This window comes from Nyctibius grandis, chromosome 3 (genome assembly GCF_013368605.1).
Source record: "Nyctibius grandis isolate bNycGra1 chromosome 3, bNycGra1.pri, whole genome shotgun sequence".
Taxonomy (NCBI): domain Eukaryota; kingdom Metazoa; phylum Chordata; class Aves; order Nyctibiiformes; family Nyctibiidae; genus Nyctibius; species Nyctibius grandis.
Genome location: NC_090660.1, coordinates 4,840,275 through 4,859,866, shown reverse-complemented (window position 1 = coordinate 4,859,866; position 19,592 = coordinate 4,840,275). Strand labels below are relative to the sequence as shown.

Sequence of the window (19,592 nt, the reverse complement as noted above, 5' to 3'; positions counted from 1 at the left end):
CTGTGTGTGAAATTGCAGGTCCATTGAAGGTAATGGTGGCTTTGTCGTTCCCTTTAGAAAGCAGGAGCAGAGCTTCACCTGCTGCCATTCTTGAGATAATAAAAGTTTATATCTGAACAGACTGCATGAGAAGGTCAAATAAAGAACATGCTCTTTCTTTTCTGATGTGTCTTTTGTGCCACAATGAAATACATAATAAGTCTTATTTTGGACAAGGAAATTGAAAACAGCTAAAGGTATAACAACATGGAGACAGTATTTATATATACATCTGAAAAATGTGTGTACATGTATGTACAAACATTCAGCTCCCCAAAGCAACGCTTGAACTATGGAAACACAGGCTTTGAAAGGCATTAAAAGTGTTAGGACAACCAATTAATCAAAGTGCTTTAAGCAAAAGGGTCTAGTGTTTCTAGTTCTGTTACATGTTTTTTGTATTGCTAATTTTGGGTATCTAAACACTTGAAAATCCTGTTATCTTGAAGACTAGGTGAAACACATCTCTGGTGCAAAGCAGAAGGCCGGGGGGAGAAAAGCTGCAAAGCTACCGTGGTTATGTGTATAGCTACTTTGCTTATGTACTGTCATGGCCATGCATTTTGCTAAGAGCAGATTCTGTGTGTGACTTACTGGCATTTTGCAATGAGGTCTGGGAGAGACTGGGAAAACTGTCTATTGAAAACAGGAAGGGAAATTATTTTAATGAACGTAGGTATAACACAGCAGACAACACATCAAATAGATCTAATAGACATGACAGGACAAAGCCTGGAAAAAAAGATCAGCACCTCCCAGGCAGAGAGCCCAGCTTGCTGCCTGGGAGCTCTCACAGGTTGGTCAGCAGGTCCCTCTCTGTGTGTGTGGGGCAAAACTCTTACGTGACAGTGGCTCTGGTTAAGAGATTTTTTCCTATGTACACAAGCAAGGTCACACACTGTAAACTGTGTTGCCTGAAACAAGTTTTGATGTTTGCCTTTGCAAACTGTTTCTAGAGCAGCACATTTCTGCTACAGATAGACCAGCAACTGACCCCCAGTTGTACTTACTCCTTTGATGTAAACTATACGTCCTGGAGGTCCAGGGGGCCCTGGGGGTCCAGGCAAGCCGGGAAGGCCCTGGTAAGAGAAAGCGAAAGAGGGAAGATTAGACAGATCTTTTTATATGCAATACAACTAAGCCTACAGAAAGCAAGCCAAGGGGCTCAGAGGGCCCTATTTAACCAAGAAGTTTTGTGTTAAACAGCTTGAGGGGACACTGAGCATTCTGTTACAGGGACCAACCTCTCAGGCAAATTTGAATATTTAACCTAAAGCACTCTGTGGAGAACCCCTCAAAAAACTCCCCAAACCAGAAACTCCAAAGCACTAAAAATTGAAACTAAATTAAAGGCAGTGGATCTCTCATTCAAGGAAAATTACGTATCCTAGACTGCTCCGGGGTTCTCAAGACTGCTAGGATTCACATATTTTCAAGTGCCAGTCAGATAACTACACGCTAATTAGCGCCTTCAAGGAACCCTGATAGACTGGAGGTGTGACTGCCCTGTACAAAAAAAATATGCCAACTCTTTACTGTGTCATTTAAAAGCCTGGCACCACACCATGTCCATCTTTCACTCCACATCAGTGCAAGCTTCTGTAAGGTGACACATGTCATCTCATCAATAATAAGAAATCCATTAGATTTTATCTTTCCTGAGCACTCCAGGAAGAAGTATTAGAACATGTAGCCTCTTTTGTTTGCTGGTTTGCTGTAACCTCCCAGCCTGATGTACTTCATCTAGTTATACTTGCTTTAATAGTTTTCGTTTGGTTAAGGCAGACAAACCAGAAAATGAACCTTGACAGTGAAGATATGGAGGAACGGAAATCTACTTTTAATATTTTCTGCTGATGGCAACTCATCTTTTCTGTGATTTTCTTCCAATTAGAATTTGTCTAATTTGTCTGGTTTCACTCTCCAGCAACTAAATTTCTATTTACACCTTTCTCTAGAGGTGTAAGCAACCTTTAGTACCTGGTCTTTTCTTTACGTGAAGATACTTAGATACTTACCAATTCTCAGTCTCCTTGTTAGTTGGATAAAGCAATATCATAATGTCACTTATATTTATTGTCCAGATAGATAACATACCTGCGTTTTGCAGTTCGTATGCCATATATTTTTTCTTTATTTTAAACAAAGTAGAACCAGAGGACTTATACAACAGAATTCATTTACAAAAAGCGCTCTACTGAAATACAGTGATACAGACTACATCACCTCTTCTGATGCCTAGCTGATCCCTACCTTATGATTTCTATGCTAACACAGTAAAGTACCCTTGTCTTTTTTTTCAGCATATCTCTGATGCAGATGAAATATTATTAGCTGTTATCATGGTATGGGTACCAATTTTTCTAGCACAGATTGCCCCATGATATCAGAACAACCACACAAATTACTCTTCTATTGTGAAACCTATTGCTTATGCTCAGCAGTGTTTATTGTTGTGTAGTCCAGTCTTCCTGTTTGCCATGAGACCACTTGTATGAAGTCTTTGCATAAGAACAGACTTGCAGCACCAGGACCTTGGTTCATCACTTGTCATTCCATAATTACAGGTTGTAGTTGGGCAAGGATATGCTATCATCTATGCAATGGTCATTATTCTGGATACATGTACAAGACAGCTAAAGCAGGTAGTAGGTATTAGCAAGTGTTTCCTTGTTAGTAGAGTAGATGTCACTTCACTATGATATGCTCAAGTGCTGTTTGTACCTGTACTAGATAGCTGAGAGCCTATGGGAGTATCTTCATGCCATGAGGGGTCATATTGATGGCCTGGATCAGGAAGTCTTTGATATATAGAAAGAATTGGCAACCCCAGATCATTTGCTATTTGAACCAGATATGCTAACAGTGAATCACACACATAGCTGTTACATCTGGGAGCTGATACAACTGTATATATCTGTAAGAACTGTTCAGATGAACCCAGAAGTTGCCTTTTCAATGATTGTTACCACATAGGAAAAGTAGCAGAAACATATAATTACTTCTAGATCATTACAAGTTTTCAGTCCTGTCGTAATTTTAAAGGAATTCACATAAATCAGACTTGACTTAAGATTTTAACAGGATTTTTTTTTCAACTAATTGCAATACATAAGAACTTACATTAAACGCTTCGCCTCGATCACCTTTCACACCTCTCAGTCCATTCAGTCCTGGGCGGCCCTGAAATAAGTAGAAATAATGTAGTATGTGTCAGAAGCAAGCTCCTCTATCTTTATTCCACTTAAAAACAGAATACATACGGGACGTCCTGGGAAACCAAGTTCTCCTTTAGGTCCAGTAGGTCCTATTGGTCCCTGGACAAAAAAGAACATGTGATTATGAAGAATATATGGAACATATCTGACATATATTTGACTATTTAGAATAAGAGGCATAGTTTTACATTTGCTTTAAAAATCAGTCTGTGATTGTCTGCAGAGAATGCACAGAATGTCCTCTCTACTTGCTCTGCTGAGTGATGTCAGAAATGAGGCCTGCATACAGCAGTCAGCTCTGGCTTGGAAAAGACTGGTTATCTGAAATGAAATCTGAATTCTCAGCCATTTGTGGGGTGTGCAATTCAAAACTGAGTCACCATGTGTCAAAGGAAAATTAAATGTATCAACCAGTAGAAAAAAGGCAGTTAGTGGTCTATGTTTTGTGCATCTCCTTCTTGTTTGTTCTGTTTTTCTGATTATTTTTGAATCAGGCCCTATGAGGAAATGTCCATGGATCAGCCTGAGAATTCATATAGTGTCAGGCTTCTACATGCCTCTTGCCAGCCTGGGTGTGTGGATTTATGGGGCTAATAGTTGAAACAGAACAGATCCTTCTTTATACAAGAGTGACTGACACATCAGGCCTCACAAACTGATACAAGTGACTGTAAAAAGAAGGGGCAAGCAGGCTACCTGGGAAGAGTGGTCCAGGACTATGGATGATCTATGGGCATTTGGAAGCGTGCAACTTCTAGGCAGCCAGCAAGTGATTAACAAAAAGCAGTAAACCTGAGGATACCACAAACTTTCACGTGCTGTCAGCTTCCTGAAACTCAACAAAACCACAAGGGTCTAGACAATCTCTTTACATACGTATCAGTCTTTCTGGTTTCATTTCCTTTTTTTCAGTCTGGTGAAATGCTGAGAGATACCCCCTCTTGCATTATTGGTTAAATAATCTCTGTCTATGGATCTCATGCAGATACCCCTTATAGGTGACAATTGATGTGTTTAATCCTGAGAAATCACAGTACTTTCGGTGTGATTATTGTAACAGACTTTCTATTGCTGCCTGCAATGTTGTGGTTAACACAGACATATGCTGATGGAAGAAAGACATTGGCTATTGCACTGCTTACCACAATTTCAGGACATCACTTTAACAGTAACAAACATTTGTTTGCTTTGTGACTTCTACTTCAAAGGATAACTAGCAAACAATCAAAAAGCAAGATGAAATCCCCATCTTGCCCCTCACTTGCTCTTGATTAATAAGAAAAGCAGAGACTAAGAAGGAAGCAAGCCTGTGGCAGAACTGAGTCTCCTTATTTACTTTCCAATTCTGTTGCCACGTTATCTCTCAATTCAAGGCAGAGAGGGAGCACAGGCAAGTGAAGAGCTAGAAAGGTTGCAAGAAATAGCTTGATATTTATACTTGGATGATTTGCATACTCAGAGTTTTGCATCTCATCTGATCAGCAGAATATTGACATGAGAATACCAGCTGGATTCAAATACCAGTCTTTTACCAATCCATTTTATGAATTAAACTATTGCCATATTGATAGAATTTTCAATTAACAAATTTTTTTTTTTTTCTGGCAAGTGTTTGTCCTTGCCTTTATGTAATATCATTTCATTGAAAAGTGATGTACATTCATGGAAAATTTATCTGATGATGATATGATTTATCTTAGCATCAAGCTGAAAATCATGGATTAATTGTTGTGATTTGTATCGTGACAAAACTGAAGACTGGATTAGAGATTAAATTCAGAAATGGTTAACATGTGAACATATTGATTCATAACGTCACCATTGTAATCAGAATTTAAAGCTCACTAATGACAGCTGAAAATGTTCGAAGGTGGTAGGATCTTTTTTAAACTTCAATTTCATTTCCCGTTTGAAGGTAATTTCTGCCCATATGATTGAAGCTAATGCCTGCGTCTAAAGTAGGCAGTAGATTGCTGGTAGACTCTGGCAGATATGAACCTCAACATTGTGCCCCCAAGCTTTCAAAATGATTCAACCCACCCTTCCATGCTACCATATCAAATAATGGGGTTTGAAAAAAAAGAAATCCCAAAATGTTGTGAGGTATTTTTCTATTTCACTTTCAAGTATTCAAGCCTTTAAAGAATACGCAAATCTGAGCTTTACTGAGCAATGAAGATTATTAGAAACATACTTTTTTATTAGTTTAAACAAAGAGAAGTGTCTGGATCTCATGCTTTAACTGGGACTTTAAATAAACATCAACAATGTGAGAGTTGACTGTGCTGGAGTCACCTCTGTCAAAGTGCCAGCCCACCCCTGGCAGATGTTAGTGACTCCCTGAGACAGAAGGGAGCAGTCACAGCTAGAAGTGAAAGAAGGAAGTGAGGAAGCCACAGGAGACTGCTTACCAGAAAAGGGAATTCCATTTACAACAGCAGAGAGTTGATTTGGGCAGACTGACACTGTGGGTCTTACGAAGGGCTTACTAAGGGCTCCTATACAGTAATGTGCTTCACTGACAGTGAGCAGCATAATCAAGCAGGTAAAAGATTCTCATTTCCCCTGTGGCAGGAGGTTGGATTCAGTCTGTCTCTTCTGCTTTTGCTGTTAACAGCACTAACCTCCTGACTATCCCTAGCTCTCATCTGCCAAACCACTACTTATCTGTAGCTCCTTGTGCTCCCAGTTCCTGTGACCCTCTCTTCTGTCCAGCTGAAGTCTCAAAAAGGAGGGGAACAATGTGTAGGGATTTTTTTTTTAAATTCTGGAAACTTGTGTATGAGTTCATTGTGCCCTAACAGCACAGAGTCCCCAGTTACCTTAAAGCCGTTCTTGGGCCAGAGTCTTACTTTGTGCAAAGTGGAACAGACCCATTGTAATGAAAACTTTGATAAGTTACGCCACAGAGGCTCTGGCCCAGCACTCTGAAGTCTGTATAGCTTTGCTGCACAGGACTCCCACGGACTACAAAGGGATTTTTTCTATGGACAACACCAAAATAAATCATCCCATTAGCAGTGACGATCAAACTAGAGTTCTGCACTAAGAGGAGGAACTGGCTGAGCAAAGTCTTGAGACAGGTTCTGTGTGCCAAATTCTTCTTCAGCGTAATCATTCACACCAGTGCTAGAAAGAACTTCCCCTGAATGGCCTTGTCTGCATGCTGAAATGTATGAAGCATCTCGTGACAGTGCAAAAGGAGATGTAAATACAGAGTTTAGGACTGATAGAAAAGGACATGCCCTGAAGGGTGCACAGCAATAGGATGAGAGGCAAAGAACACAAGCTAGAACATGAGAAATTCCAAATAAATATAAGGAAAAACTTTTTTTACCCCAGAGGTTGTCAAATACTGAAATCTGCTGCCCAGAGAGGCTGTGGAATCTCTATCCTAAGAGATGTTGAAGACTCGACAGGGCAAGTCTCTGAGCTAAATAGACCTGCTTTGAGCAACGGTGTGGGCTAGATGATCTCTGAAGTTCACTTCCATTCTAAATTATTCTATGAATCTATGCTGAGGTGAAAGGACAAAATCATCTTGCAGTCATACAAAGAACTCCCATTCTGGTAAGTTAGGATAGCCCCCTCCAGGTATTCTGATATACAGTAATTAAGAAAGCAGTTACTCAGCACTAGTAATATAGTTAGCCCCTTTTAAAGACAACAGAAAATGATGGCAAAATCTCCTATCACAGAATCAACCAGGTTGGAAGAGACCTCTGGGATCATAGAGTCCAACCGTTGCCCTGACACCACCCTGTCAACTAGACCATGGCACTAAGTGCCATGTCCAGTCTTTTCTTAAACACATCCAGAGATGGTGACTCCACCACCTCCCTGGGCAGCCCATTCCAATGTCTAATACACCTTGGTGCGCAGAAACGACAACACCTACTAACATTCACCTAGGCACAACAGAGACCGGGCTACATCAAAAGCAGAAGCAAAGAAACACTCAGTATCCTTGATCTTTGGAATACTGGACTAGAAAAAATTAATTACTGCTCTAACACTGCTGAGTCTGGGCGACTGCTCAGAAATTATTTATTTTATAAATAAATTTCTTGTGTTTTGATACATCATTCTCTGTCCAGTCAAAAATATCAGGCCAAGTACCTGAAAGAAGACCTCTAAAACCTGATTTCAGTAGATGGTCTGATTTGCTGCCTGATTTGCGTCTTCCTCAGAATCCAATGCAGTTGCAAATTATTGGCACCGACAGAAATTGAGCCTGATGTAGGCAGTTTTAAAAATGTAAATCATGGAAATAGAGAATAATTTAGATTGGAAGGGACATTTAGAGATCATCTAGTCCAACCTCTTGCTCAAGGCAAGACAAACTTCCAAGTTAGGTCATGCCACTCAACACCTTCTTCCACAATCCACCATCTGTCTGAGCACCTATTTTGATTTAACCACTTTTACTGTGATTTTTTTTCTTTATATCTAATTGGAGTTTCCCTTGCTGGAACTTGTGATCATTGGCACTTGTCTTTTTCCTGTGTAACTCTGAGAAAGACCTGATTTTGTCTGTTCTATAATTCCCTTTCAGGCAGCAGCAGGGAGCAATTAGAGCTTCTCTCAGCCTTTTATCATCAGGGCTAAACAAACCCCATTCACTCAGAGTCACAAGTTATCTAAGTTTCTAGCTCTGATGATATTTCACTGTCTGTTTAGATAATGGATACATTTGTGCTACTAGAATTTAAATTCTGAAATCAAGTCAGTAGTTTACAGCACCACATATGTGACAACAATGTTCTTCTCTGAAGGACATTGATCATCCTGAAGCATGAATACTCCTTATCATCCCTACTCAGAAGGAATGAAAAGCTAAAACAAACTACCTTTACATTTACTATTATCTGTAAAACCAAAGCAAAATAAAAAAAAAGAATCCACTCATCTTTGGAAATGTCTTACCATTGGTCCCACTGGTCCCACCACTCCAGCTTCACCCTGTTGAAGACAGACACACATAGAGCAATGACAAGGAGAACTCCTGCAGTATCTAGCAGAAATGGCTGGTAACAAGGCCACCAAACATTCCGGAGGAACACAGCACAGTATTAGCTCACCTTCTCCCCTTTTCTTCCTAATAATTCAGTTAAAGATCCATCAGCAGCAACGATAGCTCCCGGTTCTCCCTTTTCACCCTGCAATTATCAGAGTCATTTTATAGTGTTTACAAAGCAGTTCTCAATGAATTGGAAGTCAAAGCAGCATTGCTGCTGTTTGAAGCACGACAGGTTAGTCATGCTGTTATCAAACATAAAGTGATATCAATGTGAGTAAGGTCAAGCTTGATTTTGGGGGAGAAAAGGGCTGATCTTTCTTGAAACATAATAAAGCACACGAAAAACATCCTGCCTCTGTAAATCTCCCTGAGATGAATAAGTACTTATTTTTAAAAAATGGTTTTTAATTGCTCTCAATAGAGTAACTATGTGAAACATGCTGTGTTCACCAGAGATCTCTGCCAAAGGCAAACAGGCTATTAGTGTCTTCTTGCATACCTTCAGCTTAGATACTGGCCAGAAAATCCTCCTGGAAATGTAAAATCTTGATAGAACACTAAGTGTCTTGATTTTACTATAAGGAATGCATGAATCGTTCTCTCTATATGCCTGGCGTGATGCAGCCTCATTACCTTTAATGAAAGCCAGTTCCTAACATTCAAATTATGACCCCCTGAATTCCACTTCCTCAAGGGGTAATTGCATTGAATAACGGCACCACAACCATGAATTATAATTCCCCAGTGTCAGCACATGGTTCCCACTCTGAATCTTTCAGCTGTAACTTTCCTCCTCCTAGGACAGGCAGCTTGGTACAATAGCTTTCCCAGGATCTCTAGTAGAAGTAATCTGGCTTGAAACTAACAATGGAATTGCTGATTAAAATAATAGTCCATTTTATAGCACTTCCACTGTGCAGGAAGTGCTATAACTCTGTTCCTCTTTCAAGTTCTTAAAACTTTGGAGTATTTGGAGTCTCCCTGAAGATACTTTGGAGTCTCCCTAAGGCTTGGCTTCACTGGCTTTATCTTCTGTGAGATTTTATAGACCTGAGGTTGCAACAGAAGCATCTCATGATCCTTAAAGCAAAATGCTCCTAGGTGTCTGTGCAGCTTCATTGTGGTTCCCAACTTCATCACGGTTCCCAACTTCATCACTCTTGAGCATAACCTGGTGTTCACGCCTCAGGAACAGCCTCAGAAACATCACTGTTGTTGGTGGGTACTAAATATAATGGTTTCAAAGTTTTTACTTCCTTCCAGTGTGGACAGCAGAAGCCAAAAAAAAACCAAAAACCCAAGTGAAAGAAACCCACAACCCAAACCAAAAACCATCCAACTGGTTTTAAGGTTGAGCTTGATCATTTTATGTACTCCATGAAAGAATGAGAATCCTTATGACAAAAGGGGACTGGTGTTTGTGGCCTGAGATGTTTCCTTCTGAGCAATGAAGATGCTGTTCATCTACAATCCCATTTCGAACCATAATTAACCATTTCCAAGCTTTTCTATTACTTGTGAGAAAATTAGGTCAGCTACTTAAAAAGAATAAGCAGCAAGTGGTTTTGTTTTTCTTTTTGTTATCCCCAAGATTGTAATAACTTAGATGTTCCTCTCCCCTGCTTCCTGCAGGTGGATGAGAAGGAGAAGAAAAACAGAACAACAGCTGCAATATTTACAAAATAGCAGAGTCAGTCCTTAGCCATCTCTCAGCAATGCTACAAAATAAACCTTATTGTGCAGAAATAAGAGAAAGAATCCTAAGGAGAGAGCTCCTCAAGTCTTATACTGTCTTTGGGAATGGAAAACTGCCGCCTTCATTCTGTAGGCAAAGCCCTCTGTGCCAAAGGAGGAGGAAAAGATTAACCTTTTTTCATCTGGCCTTTCGGTTAGGATCCCAGGCTGTCAGCACAGACAATCAACTTGCAAAAAGGGGTCACCTCATGTGTAATGTTTATGCAAACTTAAGTGTATTCCGCACTGCAGAATTTCAACACCGGGGCAGGAACATCAGCGCTCAGTAGTGTGATACCAAGGTATTTGTTCAGCACTCTTTCAATTTCCACTTAGTAAATTTTTCAAGTAAACTTATTAACATCCCAATCCCTAGTAAAATCAGAATATTTAAATTTTTAATGTCACTAAGTATTTCTCATCTAACACATTTTGCAGCATGTACTTTTCCCTATGAATTTTCTCTTACCTGTTGTCCTTTCGGGCCTTGTGATCCAGGCAAACCAGTATCACCCTTTGGTCCCCGAGGGCCCTAAGCAAAAACAAGTACATAAATCCGTGGTAAGATCTGCTGAGAGTATGGAGCTGGGGCATTTTACTAAATGCAGTTTTAAATAACTGGAAAACTTGAACTTGAGTCACTCTGGTTGCAATCTAAGAACTCTTGCAAGACTAAATTGCTGTCTGAATGAAAGTATTCCTTAAAAAAATCATATAGGGAGAATGTGTTCAAAAGAACACAACAAAAAACCCCTGATGTTTATCACAGTGTAGATGATGCACACATTCACAAAGAGAAATATGCAAACATTAGTAAGAGTGGAAATTCAGCCTAAAATTCTCTATTTCCTCCTTACTCTGTTCTCTCTCCCTCCACTATCATTCAGTCAGACTGATTTTCAACAGAATTTCCTAAGCTATATTTTTAACAGTATTTTGATAAAATATTTTTATCTGAAATAGAGTTTATATATTTGAAAATGAGGTAATTTCTGTATCTGTTCTATGGTGAAAGCATTTTGCTCAGATCAGATTTTGTTTTACAATCTTCCATTATAACAGAATTCAGAAGCATTTTTTTTGCCCACCAAGAACTAAATTCAAGTCTACATGATTTTTACATTAGTGAAGACATAAAGACCTGAGGTAATATCCCTTTCTAAATGTTATCAGCTCTTTTTCAAATGAAAAGTATTTTTAAGGATTTTTTTCCCCCCTTTCTTTGGCTTCCTATGCAGTCCACAATACCCAGGACTTAGTAAACAACCTTCTGTAGAATTTTGGGCAATTTGCCAGCATTTTGTCAACATCATTTGTCAGCTTTCCCAGTTTTCTCCTTAGTTATTCTCAGGCAACAGACAAAGGATCCTGAGACCATTTGCATGCATCTGAACTGTAAAACAACCACAACAAGGGAAAACAATTCTATCACATTATATAGAATATAAACGTCATAGTATAAATGATACTATATGAAGTCACAAGCCAGATAATATTTATATGGTGTGGCAGTCTGAGCAGAATAGGTAGGCAGCATGGTATAAGGCACCTTTTGATACTATGGCTGTGCAATGCTTCCATGGTCGCACTGGTATGTTGTTATAAAAAATAATAAATGTTTCCTAATGGATTAAAAAAAAAGAGTACACCTTGTAGGGCTTTACTGTACTCTGTAGTGATGACACAAAAATCCTAAAGAATAATATGATTACATATACATATGAGGATAACTTTTAGAAGTCCATTTGTTCCATTTATTTCTCCTAGATGGTATAGGTCTTTTCCTTAGGTAGTGATTTTTCATCAGAGTCAGTTACATTTAGATTTAAACTACAGAACTGATTCTGAGGTAAGAAGAAATACGAGATGTGCATATCACAGTATACTTCACTTCCAGCAGAGTTAATTTCTACCATAGCTGTTGATTCCATAAAGACCTACAGTCTCCCATATGAAAATTTATTAGACTTTGTGTAAATTCTGTTTTAACTGTTAAACTATGTAGAAAAATACTTACTTAAATCCAAGGAACATAATACTTACAGGAAATCCTGGTAGACCTGGCTTGCCATCTGGCCCCTGCAAAATGCAAAAAACCCACCCCCTTACAAACACATACTACAGACTTGCAAAACAGAGCATGCATTTTCCATGTGTTGCACAATTTGTGAATATTAACCGATCTGAAACTAGATCAAGAACTTCGTTCAGCCAGTGGTAAAGTTGTGAACACTCCACAATGCCCTATGCTTCTAACTTTTCCTGAGACGTTAGTGTTTGCTTTCCAAAACTGAAGGGACAGAGATCCAGGAAAGGCTGAAGAAAGGCAACATTTTTCCACATATGAAAGACATGCAACCATAATTCAGCCTCCTTTGAATCTTTTCCAGAGTCCCACACAGAGATCACAATAGCCCTCCCACCTTTGCCATTTTGCTCCTGGTTGTCTGTGCACAGAAAGGGAAGAGTGGAACAGGCTCTGAATAGAAACATGGATTTGGATTTGTGCTGGGCAGGTTTAAGATTGCCCCACTGTGACATCTGCAGAGAGACTCTTTAGTTCTAGTTCAGATCACCTGGATGTATATTACCCAAGCCACTATGAGACTGCACCTCTTTCCTGACCAGGGTGAGCTCAGAGGCTGAGGTTCAAAGACCTTTACAATTGCAATTGAGCTTTGAGCTACAGGACCTGCTTCTTTCTGTTGGGACTGTAACAACTATTACAAACCAGTGCATTTCTGCTGGGCTCATGAGCCCACCCGTCTATGTTGATTTGAGAACCTGTCATCTAAGGCTTGAATGGCAACTACCCACAGTAACAGAGCTCACACAAGAGGGTCCATTCTATCCTGGCATCCTATTATGTCCAGGGATTAGGAGAATCAGGTCTTTACGAAACACACCAAAATACTCTTCCATGAAAGCTGGTTTACCATAAGCACAGCTGTATGCAGCCACAATAATATGTTGTCATCTTATTATGTGACTTCTTATGTGTCATCTTATTTTCCACAATAAGTGGAAAAGCAGCATGCTAGGCTAACAGACAAAGGCTAAAAGCTATTATTGGAGCTAATGCCCTTCTTCCCAGTTCACCGACAGATGTAGCAAATATTTGTTTGTGGACAGCTGTATTAATAAGATACATGGTTTTTTTTTCAAACTATGGCTGCGTAGAGTGAAATTCTGCTATCAGGTATACAAATTCTGGTCTTCCTCATTTCATCAGAGATTGAACGTGAGGGAGAGAACTGTGCTCACAAACAAGAAAACAGATAAAATAAAATACACAAACAACAGTCCACAAACGAAACTAGCTGTGAAATAAGATGCTTCGTTTGGGGGGGATTAAAATTTTGCAAAGTGCAATATATTGCAGAATTTCAGGCATGTTTGAATAGACTCCATAGCCTGGAAAAAGTGGAGTTCTCCTTGGATCCAGTCCTAGGAATTTGAAATCATTACCAAGAAGCATTCAGAATTTCAAATATTTGACTGAACTATTTTGCAGCTATACTCCTAGCTGCAAAGCAGAACTAGAAATTTCACATCTGTTGTTCTCTTACGAAAGTTCCAGCCTTTCATCCACAGCTATAATTGCCGTGAGACTGAACTCATACACAGGAGCCTAGTATTCCTAGTTACAGTCTCAAGCAGAACTGAGCAAAATATTTTATCCCAACATTTTATGACTTGAAAAACAGGAGTAGAAAAAAAAATTGAAAAAATGCTATGTAAATCTTGGTCCCTATTTTTGCATCAGTTCCACTTTTCTGTCATTCTGAGCGTATAGTTCAGATTCAGAGATAAGCCAATTCCTTTATTTCATACAAATGTGTAAAACCAATTCATTCACACAGAATTCAGTTCTGGCCTGAAGTAATTCCACAGAGCTTAGTGTTGAAGTTAGCAGGAACACAATTCTAAAGCATAGGAAGCTCAGCTGTAGCTGATACTTAAAAGGAGACACTGAAGATACACCAAATCTGAAGATTTAATAAAGCAGCATATACTCACTGGAGGCCCAAGCAGTCCTTTAATTCCAGTAAAGTTAAAAATTCCATCTGTATTATTGAGTAGTAGCTAAAAAAGTGGTTAAGGAACAGGTTATTTCAAATACTAAATTGATTATCTAGGGCACACATACATTTTTAGAAATGTATAGACAATTAAAGCATCCCTTTATAACTACGCTGAGAAAAACACAAGTAAGACCACAGAAAAGGCTCTCAGCTTTTAATTTTTGTTATACATCTGGAATAACAAAACCTAGCATTTGTTTTACACTTTTTATGTAAAGATCTCAGAATGCTTTCAAAACTTTAATTAACTGACTCTCATTTTTAATCTGAAAACTATGACACCAAATGTTGCAGCCTAAAGTCATTTCTCCTCAGTAAGATAAAGATCAAAATGAAGGTCCATTAGTTAAGCCAATTTTCCCCTATTTTATCATCCTTTTATCCACTTCATAGGTCACCAGTTTGGTGACAGTAGTACTACAGGAGACTGCATCAGAAACCTTGCTAAAGTCAGCGTGTACAACATCCAGTGCCCATCCCTTGTCCACAGGCAAGCAATCATTTTGGTCAGGAATGAATTGCCTTTAGTAAATCCATGTTGGCTGCTCCCAATCAGATTCTTGTCCTGATGTTATGATTAAGCTTTCATTTGGTTTCATTTTGGTTTCAGATAGCTACCTTCCTGGTTTAAATAGGTGTTGCCAATATCATACAGTCACAGAATCACAGAATCAATCAGGTTGGAAGAGACCTCTGGGATCATCGAGTCCAACCATTGCCCTGACACCACACTGTCAACTAGACCATGGCAATAAGTGCCATGTCGAGTCTTTTCTTAAACACTTCCAGAGATGGTGACTCCACCACCTCCCTGGGCAGCCCATTCCAATGTCTAATGACCCTTTCTGAGAAGAAATTCTTCCTAATGTCCAACCTGAACCTCCCCTGGCGAAGCTTGAGGCTGTGTCCTCTTGTCCTATGGCTAGTTGCCTGGGAGAAGAGGCCGACTCCCACTCCACTACAACCTCCCTTCAGGTAGTTGTAGACTGCACTAAGGTCACCTCTGAGCCTCCTCTTCTCCAGGCTAAACAACCCCAGCTCCCTCAGCCGTTCCTCATAGGTCAGATAGGAAGGACTGGAAAACTCTGAGACCCACAGTGTTGGTAGGTGCTGTAGAAGCCTGGAAATGTCTAGGTTCCACTGCAGACCTCAGTTTTACCTTACCATGTCTTTTCACAGTGTTAGAAGTGGCTCTCGAAAGAATCAAATCCCCTCAGTTCACATACGAACCAGGTTAAATAAGGAGGAAACCAAGGTCCACTTTTCAGTGCAGTTCGATCAATGTGCTATTGGCCAGATGCTGCTGAGGTTTGGCCCTGTGCCACAGCTGTCCACATCAGAACTTAATATTTCAACAATACTGAAACTGCACCAGCTCTTTAATTTGTTTTATTTTGATCAAGCAGCATAAAATCTGTTCAGTTGTAGCCACACAGCCCTCCATAAGAAAATTTCCTTCCAACTTAGATTAGTCCATTGGACTTCCATAGCCCAAGAAGCATTGTCTTTGGCTACACAACGGTTAAATGAGTGAATTAATAGACCCTGACCTGAGGAGTGATCTCTCTTAATGCCCTGTGGTCCAGTTAGATCACTTAATTGATCTCTGCTGCTCTACTCACATCAAGCCAATATCCACATTACAGCAGCCAGTACTGGTATTTATTTTAGTTCTGTATTTCCAACTGCAATTGATAGGTCTACTTGCAGTAGTTCTTTCCATATCTGAAGCTAACCACAGAAGGTGATAGAATGAGTCAACAAAATGTATTTCACAGAGTCACAGAATCAACCAGGTTGGAAGAGGCCTCTGGGATCATCGAGTCCAACCGTTGCCCTGATACCACCATGTCAACTAGACCATGGCACTAAGTGCCATGTCCAGTCTTTTCTTAAACACATCCAGAGATGGTGACTCCACCACCTCCCTGGGCAGCCCATTAAATTTGGATAATTTAATCTTCTATTTCAGCGAATGTATAGTAAGCAAAGGTCCTGTTCTTATACAAATTATCTGTGAGGTGAGTAGAACGCTATGTCATATATAGTGACATATACTTACACACACATGTGTTTAATTAACTGTATCAAAATCCAGCATACCAAGTCCTCAGATAAATCATCTGATTAACAATATAAAGGATTTGAAGCAATTTTTTTCGAGTATTAATGAGCAACTTAGCTGATTAATTAATAAGGTTCATTATTACTGCAAACAGAGCTGTTTAGTCACTGATGCGAGTTAAGACCCCACAGTGACACCGTGGCAAGGCTGTGAGAAAGAACATGAATTTTACATCAGCATTTCTGTCACAGCTATTGAGGAATGTCCCAGAAACTCCAACAGAAACATGATAAAGTGTAGAGCTGGTGACACTCCCACTTTGAGCAGGACTTTGAACTAGATGATCTTCAGATACCCCTTCCAACCAACATTTCTGTGAATCTATAATTCTGCTCATCTGGGATCTTGGATCCTAAGATTCTGGGTGGATACTCAGTAAATTCATTAAAAAACCCAGCCTCTCTTGGGACTGGTTATGTGGTCTATGGGATGCAAATTTATGCTATATTTGCCATCAGTAGCAGAAGCCTAAGTGAAAGCCTAGTTGTTTCAGTCAACAACAAATGTTATGTGTAACTCAGCTTTATGATAACGTTGGTGCCCAGCTCCTCCTAACACAGATTTCTCGGCTGGGCACTTTCCCTTCTTGCAGTCACAAATCACTTCTTACTGCCATTATATGCATTCCTATGGACAAGTCTGTTTTAGGCACCTTCAGCTCTCAGAGGTGAAGAATTTCCAGCAGCCACTCAGAGCTTCTCCAGTTCTTAATGTCATATCAAGCCAAATACAAGGATTTTAGGTGTCAGCTTGAAATGGGATTCATCCTGATCTGTAGCCTTCATTACTGCTAACTAGTATTGTTTTTGCGAAGGCTGATGTATACAAAGCAAAAATGACTGAAAATATACATGCAGCTAAAGGATATTGGACAGTTTTTATGAGCTTCTAGCATTTTACCCTTTGGTACCTTTGGCTGTTTCTTCCATAACAGAGTCAGTGCTCTGGTTTGTATAGTGGAAACATGTCAGAAAACACAACATATTGTATCTCTCCTACATACTGTTGTGTCTCAGGTGCCTTGCTTTGTTAAACATGCCCAGTTTTGTACTTCTCTGTTGATTTTTATTTGATGTTCACAACTCCTGCAGAATCACCTGGAGAGTTTGTGAGAAGCTCTCAATATGACCCCATAATTCTTGTATGTAAGCTATTCACCCGCTTTCCTATTTCGTCTTCTGAAAACAAATCCATTTGATATAGAGACATATTGAGATTTTTTTGGTTTGAGGAGTAGACTTACGACCTGAACACCAACAGCAGAATTGCCAGTTTGTTAAGTGCTTGTGCCCTCTTCTCTGTAAATTGATTTACAGAGACTTTAATGCTTGACAAACGTGCTTACCTCAGGTATTGCTATGATTGGTCCTGGTGGTCCTGGTGGTCCAGGTGGTCCCACAATACTGTTCCCATCTTGTCCTGGTTCACCCTATTTCAAAATCATTACAGGTGGAAAACCCATTTACTAAGTACGACATTTCACATAGCTTTCTCAGAAAGAATGAAATCCACACAATCTCACCTGAGGTCCTGGGTCACCCTTCTCCCCTTTTGGACCCTGCATGTGATAAAAAAAAAAAGAGCATAAGTGATTTAAAAGGAAAAATTATGAAAATGTGCTTTCTCTACTTTCACAAAAAGCGCGACAGTAAAATACAGGTACAGAATGATTGATCCCCAGCTCTCTCAAACCACAGATGGGGTCAGCCAGTTTCAAATCAGACCCTCTGAGGATTTGATGTTTAAAAGTATTTCCCAGCACATATGACAGAGTTCACAGATGACCAGAGGCAAAAGGGCACACAACATTTCATTAGCTGGGGATTAATTCAACAAGCCTTTCCTTCACTGCACTGAAATCAAGCCATGCCTGGCTGCTCCTTCCTTTTTCAGCATTAACCACCTCAGTTGTGTCCGGCATTGCCCAGTGGACTGGGCAGGGGAACACAGGTAAACTTAACAGTCATTTTCAGGCAGGTAATTTCTCAGCTTTATCAGCCCCTCGACACAACCTACTGAGGTGGGAACGCAGACAGCTTGTCTGGCATGAATGAGAGGAAGCTGACAGGGGACGAGCCATGGGACTCCCCAGCTAAAGAGCTCTGTAATCCTCGTGGCTCTTAAGCATGAGAAATATATTAAAATCACCTAGGAGCCTGTTGGCTTCCCTCTAATTAAAAGCAGAGCTGACTTCTGAGTAATTAAAAGCAAAAGGAGCATTGAAGAATCGGAGCTAGCCTCTGGAGATGCCTGTATCACTTCTGACTGATGAGGGAGGCAAGGTCAAGGGCCACTCTGCTCCTGTGTTTGGTGTCCAAGGTAACTGCTCCAGGTTAAGTAGGACAAACCCAGGCCCAGCTTTCCACACACTGCTAGCAAGTACTGTTAGGGCTCCTGCTGATCTTTAAATATAGGTTTGGGAGTCAGTGTGTGTTAGGTGATCACAGATTATGATAGCCCTACTCACCACATCTCCGGGGCGTCCAGCAATGCCAGGAAAGCCTGGTTTTCCATCTGTACCCGGCATTCCCTGCAACAACACATATACTGTTATTCTCTCTAAATTGTATTCAGTTTCATACAAGCACGAGGCTTGAATGAAAGCCTATGGACACCACCAAGAGTGGGAGGGACACGGTATGGTTCTGAATGGCCTAGGGGGCAGGTTTGGGGGTGGCTCCACGGAGTCAGCATCATCTCGTTGGTCATCTGCTGTCTCCACTCCTCCTGCCATTTCCCCGTCTTCAGAGCATGTTTTTTTAATGCAGCTTCAATCGTTCTTCTCCACTGCTCCTATCTTCACTTAGCAAAAGGGTGAATTCTTTTGCTTTCCCCCAAGTTGCGTTTCGTGGGTTACTTCCACCCTTCAGTTAAGTGACTCTCAGGCTAGAGGAAGAGGAGGGAGAGGCATTGAATGTAGACGGGGGTTGGTATGTGGGGCAAAAAGTTTGATAGCCCCTGCTCTAGTTTAATGCAGCACTGTGTATTACTGCTAAGAATCTCACCAGTTACTCTGTTCTCTGGGAAAACCAGAAGTCTCGCTCAGTAATGATAATGCAGTTTGCCCAGAGAAAAATGGATAAAAGAAGACTCTGGATTCTTAAAGGACCAGATAAACAGGGAACTACATTTTTTGCATCTCTTTTTCTTGGTGTGGTCTGAAAGGAAATGACACAGTACAGCCTAATGACTCATCCATGTGACAGATTAACCCTGTCTTGGTTTAGTAGTGGGGCTTTTTGTTTATCTGCTTGTTTGTTCAGTTGGTGTCTTTTTGCTGTTGTTGTTTTTTTTTGGTTGTTGTTGTTTTTGTTTTTCTAGTTTGGTTTAGTTTGTTTTTTTGTTGTTTTTTTTTTTGTGGGGGGGGTGTT

At 40.1% G+C, this 19,592-nt stretch overlaps 1 protein-coding gene across 3 annotated transcripts in view; it reads right to left on the bottom strand.

Moving 5' to 3' along the window:
• Nucleotides 1-19,592, bottom strand: part of COL15A1 (collagen type XV alpha 1 chain) — a 144,293-nt gene that overhangs the window by 27,635 nt on the left and 97,066 nt on the right. For all 3 annotated transcript variants that reach the window (XM_068396726.1, XM_068396727.1, XM_068396729.1), the window contains 12 exons: nt 18,689-18,751; nt 17,744-17,779; nt 17,567-17,650; nt 14,032-14,097; nt 12,055-12,090; nt 10,481-10,543; nt 8,339-8,416; nt 8,184-8,219; nt 3,303-3,356; nt 3,163-3,222; nt 1,050-1,118; nt 634-675 (listed from right to left, as the gene is read on the bottom strand). In XM_068396726.1, the coding sequence (XP_068252827.1) occupies nt 634-675; nt 1,050-1,118; nt 3,163-3,222; nt 3,303-3,356; nt 8,184-8,219; nt 8,339-8,416; nt 10,481-10,543; nt 12,055-12,090; nt 14,032-14,097; nt 17,567-17,650; nt 17,744-17,779; nt 18,689-18,751 (687 nt within the window). The remainder of the gene's footprint in view (nt 1-633; nt 676-1,049; nt 1,119-3,162; nt 3,223-3,302; nt 3,357-8,183; nt 8,220-8,338; nt 8,417-10,480; nt 10,544-12,054; nt 12,091-14,031; nt 14,098-17,566; nt 17,651-17,743; nt 17,780-18,688; nt 18,752-19,592) is intronic.